We start from the raw sequence: 9246 nt of genomic DNA, 5'->3' as shown, positions 1-9246 counted from the left end.
AATGAAATTGCAGAGAATTCAAGTTCATTAATCTTATTTTTCTAGTTTTTTAAATTTCCTTTTCGTTTTGCATTGGTCCAATTAGGAAAACCAAAAAACCAATCCAATCTTATCTCTTTTTAGGATTTCAAACCCTCAAACACTGTGAGGAAACTCCTAGATATAAGTATATCTCATCAAAATCGAAATCATGGAAGCAACAATCATCTAGTTCTTGTTGTGTATCAGTTTCTTTAGCCACAAGGAATTTTCTTTTCTGCAGATTGGAGTGATCTCTTTTGGAGCTGTCTTCCTTACCGTGAAGATCAGTTTCATATCATCTATCAGGTTTGTGGGTTTTCCTGATATTGATCCACATTGTGATATTCATGTTGGGGATAAGAATCTGCTCAAAGAATGATCAGCATGTAGATAGATTGATGTCGTATCAGACGATGTAGTAGCCAACATAATCCCCATATTAGAGCTTATTCGGTCAAGTGCTTTATTTTGGGTATTGTTTGTTTGGGTATAAGTGTATAAGCTAATCAAAAACTCGAAATAATTGACGTGGAAATTTTTATTCATGTAAATAACATATGTCGGCATATTATTAGTTATTGCACATCCACACGATTTTTACGGACATTAGTGAAGAGGAATATGCCAATGAAGTTGGCTTTTGAAGCTAAATATTAGGGACCGAATGTATAGTTTTGCCAGATTGTCACATTCCGCGGGTTCAACTACCCGGAATATTCTAGAATTATCTGGATGGCTCGAGATGGATCCGGAAAGGTACGGAATTGACTAGAGAGGCTCGGAATACTCTAGAAGCGGCTAGAAGGATTGGAAAGGCTCCAGAAGCTTGCGGAAGGTTCGGACTCCGGAAGACTCTAGAAGGCTCCGCCTTAGGCTAGACTTCTCCGGAAGGTTCCACACAATTGTAGAACGCTTCCTACAGTTTCTAGAGCTTCTAGACTCTCTAGAACACTCTTGTACATTCTCTAGAATCTTCTTGTATAGAATTCTCTAGAATAGTGGTAGGCTATATAAAGGGGTGAACCCCCCATTTATACATACAACACACATTTCCTAGCAATAGAGATTATTTTCGTAGCTCTCTCATTCTCTCACATTCTAACTTACTTTCCGAGTTCGTAAGCTATTGTAAGGCTTCCGCTAAAGTTCTAAAGGCCGACTTAACTTTGCAAGGGCAATTCTAACTAAGTGCCGCACTACTTAGTCGAGGGAAACACTAAGTACGTGACAAGATGTCCCACTTGTATATACATAAGTCAATCAAAATTAACGTAGACCATATTTCAAATTTTTACAACAAATTATTTTCCATCTACTCTTCCATCACAGTTTAATTTATTAGTTGTATGTTGAAAGGTACGAAGAGTTGCAAAGTGAAATTACTTGATAAGAAAAACAACCCCACTGGCATTTCTTTTAGCAAAAGCGTTGGGAATTGGATGCTAGGATATGGGCTATGGGCGGCTAATGAAATGATAAAGAACAAGAATATATACCATTTACACTCTTAATCGGTTCACAAATTCGAGTATATGCCAACCTGCCAACTTTTCAATGGAAACCAGACTTCACCTTCGGAGAATCAATCTTTATCGCACCACTTTCCTCGATCAAAAAGCAAACGTGTACAGATTCTGATTCTAACACCAATATAAAATGATGAGTACTATTAACAGTGTTTCAAACAAAATCAGAATTTTTACCACAAGTAACCAATAACTCATTTATTGTTTAAGTTGTATCTAACATAAGTACATCGATCATAAACGAAATCTAAAAATAAAAATTAAGTTGATTCGAGATGTCGAATTTGAAAAACATTATCATTTGCGACATACAAGTCTACTAGTAGATCTTTCATTCTGGACTTTATTAGATTAATTGATAGCAGACAAAGTAATAAACTCTTGAAAAGTTTGAAAACGGCCTTAGGATTATCACTTCACTTCTTGATTGACTGCAGGAGGAGCTAGGGTCGAATTTTCGGGCCAAAATTGAGCGTTCTTGACCTTTGATACACTCGCAAGAACACTTAATGGCGTTACGTCTCCTACAATTGTCACCTTCTTTGCTTTAAAATCTATATTGTAGGATGTCACGCCTACCAATATGTAATATGCATATGTTAGTGTATACTTAGCAAGTAGCAGATAGTTACATTCTTATTATATACCTCTGATTTCACATTGAAGCTTCAAATTGCAGAGACATCAATTAGTATATAAATATAGCCGAAATGAGGAGATGTATATGTGTAGTTGAGTAATTAAGTTAATAAATGTTTCTCAGAAATGGTAATTAAAAAATTCCGAGTAGTGTTTGTTTGTTGTATACTACGTACCGTCCATCCTGGATAGATGCTTTCTTACTTTGCCTTCACACCCTTTGCAGTGAAGAGAGACCCTCAAAACCACAACATGTGCCTGCAATCGTACAATCTTAAAAGTTCAGCTAGAAAATTGGAAACTGTAAAAGTTAAGGTACCTATAATGCTATTATCCCAAAGTATTATAGAGAGGAACATAACAGACCTGGACTGAAGGAGGCCTATCCGGATTAAAGGATTTGCGGAACAGTGAGGAAAAAGAAGAGAACCGTTTCGAAATCGATTCGACGATTTTCGAGGAGCCGTCCCCATCTTCCTCTTTGTTTTCAGATAAGCCATCAACAATATTTTCACTCAACAAATATCTGGACGAGACAGCTGGAGGAGTAATGCATTTCTTCTTGCTAGTAAACTCGATTTCCTTGAAAGAGTTCTCCTCTTTGTAATCATCGATTTCGCCATGGCCAATACTTAGCTTCTGCACGTTCTTCTTCTTCTTGGTCTTATTTTCGTCACTCCGTTTCAAAGAAGAAGACTTTTTGTTGTCAGTATCGAGAAGATGATGAGGTTTAGGATCAATGGGAGGCTGAAGTTGGAAAGTACATGGAACATATATCCTTCTTCCATCTTTAATTATCGGATTGTGTCGATCAATTGCTCGGCCGCCAAGATGAGCTGCCGAGGAAGGTGAGGGCTGGTCCATGCTCAAACATATGGTAGTTGAAGCTTCTGATGCACAGGAAATGTCAATTTTTTCCATGGATTTTTAGTAATGTGGAGAAAAGGGATGACAAGGTAATATTGTTACAGAATATCTGAGTGATGTGTATCATGAAATGAAAGAGAGAAACACATAGTTGAACAAATAACATGGATTCGATACCCTTTGCATAGATTCCTTATTTGTTTATTTATTAACATCGATGTTATATACAAGCCAAATACAAAAAGTAACAAAACTAAGCCTCTTTCATGTGCTTGTTGTTTGTGTTGCTAAATAAGAGTAAAGTATTTAAGATAAAATAAGACATACTTAAGAACCAATAACTACGAATTGAACGAGAGCAAAAATATTAGAGAAAAATAATACTACAAAAAGAATGTAAGAAATAAATCTTTGATATGTAACATTCTTTATATAAAAGATCTCTATAGATCTTGAATACAATATGAATAGTAGTAAATATTACAAATTAAATGGATAATGAATCAAAACTAAATAATTACATAGTGGATATTCATTATATAATTATATTTATAATACTTTTCTAGATATTTATTTAAATATATTAACCATATTCTCTCTCATAATATTACTTGTAAAATATTTAGTAAACAAAAAATATATATTTATAAATATATAAAAATAATATTCGATTTATATCAAAATAAATGATATTTTATTATTAAAAAAAATACATGATGTTTTAAATTTTAAAGTTCATCTAAGTGAACATATATTCAGATAAAATCTACAAATATAAAACATCATTTATTTTGATACTGTAGTGGAAAAACCTTCGGCCGACCTAAGTCTGGCCCGGCAAGTAGCTTGCCTGAACAACAAGTTGGGCCCACAGCAGTCAGTCGGCCAAGCCCAGCCGACCGATTAAGAATCCTAAAAGGAAACAAACTCTCTCGGTTAATTTCATGGACTTAGAGATATTCTCCATTAAGGAGACTACCAATAATAGAAGATCACAGGGAATAAGATCCCTCGATTAGTGAGACTCCGTCCTATATAAACCATCTTATGAGAAAACCCTAAAGAGACGAATAAGCTCTCTCATACTCACAGAGATCTATAACACTAAAGTGACCATTGTTCATGTGTGTTCATACAAGCTTCTCATTCGAGAGAAGCTTTACACTAACTCTCCGGCAGCTACGCATCACTCCGCCACGATCTTGTGGTGAGCCTCGTTCGTCCTGTTTAGACCGTAGATGCCTAAACGTAGTTGCCACCCCTATTTTCTTATCTTATCTACAGGTTCCGATCGTACCGACGTTCTACAATGACCCTTCCGTCACCGTGATCTTTTTTGTCACAACATTGGCACCGACTGTGGGGAAGCGTCTAAAAGCCATTTATCCTCTACCTTCCTTCTATCGGTATGATCAAAACTCTTCCTTTTAAGTTTTCCAAATGGTTGACGCTAGATCTGGAGCAGGGAAGGCGGTGGCATCTCAGAACACAAACAAGAAAGTCCCCTCGATAGGCCAGGGTGAGAACCCTAGGAAGAGACCCCGTCCAGAAGTTTCTATAGGATTCTCGGATGAAGACTCGGTGGGGAATCGTCAAGCCCTACAGTGACCCCCTGGTCATCACCTTACGGGTGGCCGACACCATGGTAAGGAGGGTCCTTGTTCACGATGGAAGTGGAGTTGACATTATGTACTACCCCGCCTATAAAGGATTGGGGCTCCGTAACGAGCAACTAGTTCTTCCGCGGGAAACGATCTATGTGGCTAACCGGATCGAACACCCAGTACTGGAACCGTTCAAATCCTTTTATGACCCTGGGACAAGGGGAAATACGCCTTACCAGGGAGGTCACATGGTTCGTTACGAGAGGCTTCACCAGTTATAAAATGATACTCGGGCGAGATGGTATCGCCGCGTTCGAGGAGGTAGCTTCCTTCCTCCATCAGCTCATGAAGTTTCCTACCCCGAACAGTATAGGATGTGCCTGGGGGGGGATTAGGGGGTCGCTCCTAGCTATTACCTTACTTCACTAAAAGAGCCGGTCATCCTTGACCTCCTGTTGGCGATCGAGGACGCTCCTGCTGAAGGATCCTTCCCTGTCAATTTTGACGCCCGGGATGAGGTCGAAAACCTGCGCGCCGAGCCGGTGAAGTAGCTCACCCCAATCTAGATGGTGGAGGGGGACTTCGAGAAGGTCACCTTCATAGGATCCAAACTCCGAGGAGAATTGAGAGAGGAAATCATTAGGTTCCTCAGGAGCAACAAAGATGTATTCCCTTGGTCCGCCGCACACATGTCCGGCATCGACACCGAAGTTATGGTCCATCGGGTTAACGTGGACCTGACATGCAAGCATGTTAAGAAAAAAAAGAGGGGTTATGCTGCCGAGCGACAAGAGGCTATAGCACAGGAAGTGGATAAGCTGATGAAAGCAGAGTTCATCAAAGAACTAAAGTACCCCGAATGGTTGGCCAATCCGGTCATGGTAAAGAAGAGTAACGGCAAGTGGCGGATATGCATTGAGTTTCGAGACTTGAATCAGACCTGTCCGAAGGACCATTACCCCCATCCACGGATAGATATCCTCATCGATGCCACGGCCAGCCATGAGCTCCTCAACTTCATGGACGCCTTCAGTGGGTATAACCAGATCCTAGTGCTTCTCAAAGATATCCCAAAGTGTCGTTCATCACCGTCCAAGGGCTATATCGATATGTTGTCATGCCTTTCGGCTTGAAGTATTCTTGGGCAACCTACCAGCGGCTAGTCAACAAGATCTTCAAATCCCAGATTGGCCGCAATATGGAGGTATATGTGAACGATATGTTGGTGAAGAGTGTTCAAAAGGAGGACCATGTGCGAGACCTAACGGACCTGAGGAAATACAAGTTGAAGCTGAACCTCGCCAAATATGCTTTCGACGTTAAGTCCGGAAAATTCTTGGGGCTCATGGTTTCACAAAGAGGTATCGAGGCCAACCTGGACAAGATCAAGACCATCATGGACATGATTCGGTCGGAGTGTGTAAAGGACGTCCAGAGACTGAAGGGCGGGATTGCAGGGGACGATTTATGTCCCGAATAAATGCCTACCGTTCTTTGAGACGCAGAAGAAGGCCAAGATTTTCCAGTGGACCGAAGAATGTTGAGAAGCCTTTCGGCACCTCAAAAATTACCTGGCCTCACCTTCGTTGCTGGCAAAGCCGAAAGAGCAAGAGCCTCTCATCGTTTACCTAGCTGTATAATATGTAAGTAAGCGCCGTGCTAGTTCGGGAGGAAGGCCGCAGAATGCGGAGACTAGGTACACTAGGGTAGAGAAGTTCGTACTGGCGCTAATCACGGCAGCCCGGAAGCTGCGGCCCTATTTCTTGGCACACCCCATTCAGGTACTCACTAACCAACCTTTACGGAAAATATTGCATGATTACAAGTCTAGTGGAAGGATGATCAATTGGGCCGTCGAGCTCGGAGAGGTCGACATCTCTTATTGGCCCCGACCGACCATCAACGGGCAGGCTCTGGCTGATTTCTTGGTAGAGTGCACTATCCCAGAAGATTCCAAGGATCTCCCCCTAACCAAGAAAGAGGCAACATCGGCCGCTCCCATAGTAGAGTTATGGGACCTCTATTTTTATGGGGCATCCAGCTCTGAAGGAAGTGGTGCAGGCGTTGTGCTGATAAGCTATGATGATTTCGTTATCGAATACGCACTAGCCCAGGATTTTCCTACTACCAACAACGAAGCCGAGTACGAGGCTATGCTGGTAGTATTGCAATTGGCCCGCGCGCTCCAAGTGGACAACATACGTATCTTTAGTGACTCCAAGCTATTTACCAAACAGGTAACCGGGGAGTACGTCGCGAAAAAAAAAGCTGATGATCGGATATCTAGAAGAGGTGCACAACATACTGAGAACCTTCAAGGAATACGAAATGAACCACGTCCTAAGGGAGGAAAATGTGCACGCGAACATCCTATCTAAGTTAGCCTCCGGCGAGCTAGAAGAGCTCCCAGGGCCTATTTATGTTGAGCGACTGCCGGCCCCCTGCATAGAGCAAAAGATGTAGCAACGATAGAGGGCTCGGACGATTGGATGGCCCCTATAAAGCCTACTTACGGACTCGACCATCCCCGAGGATCCTGCCTAGGCTCGAAAGCTGACTCTTTAGGCCGCCCGTTTCATTATTATCGATATGGCGCTTTACAAGAGGTTCTTCTCTATCCCCTACCTCAAGTGTTTGGCACCCGAAGACCCAGCTTGGGCCATACACGAGGTCCACCAAGGAATCTGCAGACAACACCTAGGAGGATGGGCACTTGGATACAAGCTGATCGGGCAAGATTTTTACTGGCCTTCTTTGCATAAGGATGCTCAAGACTTTGTCCGGAAGTGCGATGCATGCCAGAAGCATGCACCCATTCTTGACAGCTCACAGAGGAGTTTAGTTCCATCCTTTTGCCAGTATCCTTTGTCGTATGGGGTATCGACCTATTGGGCCCTTTTACCCAAGCCAAGGGGCACGACCAAATATGTGGTAGCTGCCATTGACTACTTCACCAAATGTGTTGAGGCCAAAGCTTTGACCACTATAACTGTACCACATATTCAAAAATTCATCTGCGAGTCAATAATTTTCCGTTTCGGCTTACCCCAATGCATTGTGGCCGACAACACCACACAACTCGCAAACGAATAGTTAGAGGAATTCTTAAAGGATCTCTAGATCGAGCTCAGGTTTGCGTCCGTCGCTCACCCATTCGCTAACGGGCAGATTGAGATCACAAACAGATCCATCCTCGTCGGGCTTAAGAAAAGGATGAAAAAAGTTGCTAAAAAAAGAGATTGTACGTTCGAGCTGCAGAATGTTCTCTGGGCGTACAGAATAACCTGCCGAGTGCCGATAGGAGAAATGCCCTTGCAGCTAACCTTAGCACTAATGTTGTGGCACCTATGGAGGTAATCTACAGGTCGTTCATATTATAACTCTACAAGGAGCCAAAGCAAGTGGACGGACTTCTCTTGAATTTGGATCTCATTGAAGAAGTTCGAACGAATGTTGCGTCCCGAATGGCTAGACACAAGGAAGCTGCCGCAAAATTCTACAACCGACGAGTAAAAGGAAGAGCACTATAGGTTGGAGATCTTGTACTTAGAAAGACTGAAGCGTCAAAGCCGAAGGAAGCTGTTGGAAAACTAAGCTCCAACTGGGAGTGACCATACTGAGTATCCAAGATCAGCCGACCAGAATCCTACATGCTAAAAGCACTGGATGGGATGCCAATTAAAAGAAGTTAGCACATCTCGAACCTGAGGATTTACTACAAGTATAAGACAAAGCCTACTCGAGGCAACGGGTGGAGCAATTTTATCTTTTTCATCATTTGCATCTGCATATTTAAATTAAAATAAAGAATATTTTTTTTCAAAATGTTGACGTCAACAAAACATGTTAACTCATATTTTTTTTTAAAAAAATTCTAGCATCGGCCAAGAAAGTCGGGCGAAGAAGGGTTGACGAACGCTTCCTAGCCCGATTTATGCCCTCGGTCAACATAGTACATAAAGAGTCGTACATAAGGACTTCTCGGACCGAGGTCAAGTTCTCTACCTAAATGACGAATGCAAAAAAAGTCGCACATAACGACTTCTCGGACTGAGGCGAAGTTCTCTACCGAAAGAGGGATGCAAAATTTTTTTTTGCACATAAAGTCCCTTCGGACTCAGGCCAAGTTTTCTACCACAGGGGACATATGCACAAAAACTTAAAAGACCTTTCTAAGTAAAGGTGAGTACCTCCCTAGCCAGGAGGCACGTACTACATCCTTCCCAAGCGAAGGAAACTTAAAGACCCCCCTTTGTCGGGGGCACTTACTAAATCCTTCCCAAGAGAAAGAAACTTAAAGACCCCCTTTGCTGGAGACACTTACTAAATCCTTCTCAAGAGAAAGAAACTTAAAGACCCCCTTTGTCGGGGGAACTTACTAAATCCTTCCCAAGAGAATGAAACTAAGAGACCCTCTTTGTCGGGGCACTTATTAAACCCTTCCCAAATGAAGGAAACTTTGAAGGCTCCTTTTTGCTCGAGGCACATACTAAAGTTTTCGGTCACCCTTGGTCAAACAAAGGACGCCCGAACATGGGGCAGTGTAGTACAAGGAAAATAAAGTAGAACACAAAAGGAGGTATAAAATT

At 41.9% G+C, this 9246-nt stretch overlaps 1 protein-coding gene across 1 annotated transcript; it reads right to left on the bottom strand.

Moving 5' to 3' along the window:
• Window positions 1-1958: 1958 nt before the first annotated feature.
• Window positions 1959-3107, bottom strand: LOC139882827 (protein SODIUM POTASSIUM ROOT DEFECTIVE 1-like). The gene is made up of 3 exons (XM_071867090.1): window positions 2553-3107; window positions 2363-2444; window positions 1959-2122 (listed from the first exon to the last, which is right to left on the bottom strand). The coding sequence occupies exons 1-3, from the start codon at window positions 3105-3107 to the stop codon at window positions 1959-1961; spliced, it is 801 nt and encodes a 266-aa protein (XP_071723191.1).
• Window positions 3108-9246: the final 6139 nt, after the last annotated feature.

This window comes from Rutidosis leptorrhynchoides, unplaced genomic scaffold (assembly GCF_046630445.1).
Source record: "Rutidosis leptorrhynchoides isolate AG116_Rl617_1_P2 unplaced genomic scaffold, CSIRO_AGI_Rlap_v1 contig312, whole genome shotgun sequence".
NCBI classification, from domain to species: domain Eukaryota; kingdom Viridiplantae; phylum Streptophyta; class Magnoliopsida; order Asterales; family Asteraceae; genus Rutidosis; species Rutidosis leptorrhynchoides.
This window is presented reverse-complemented; position numbering and strand designations above follow the sequence as displayed.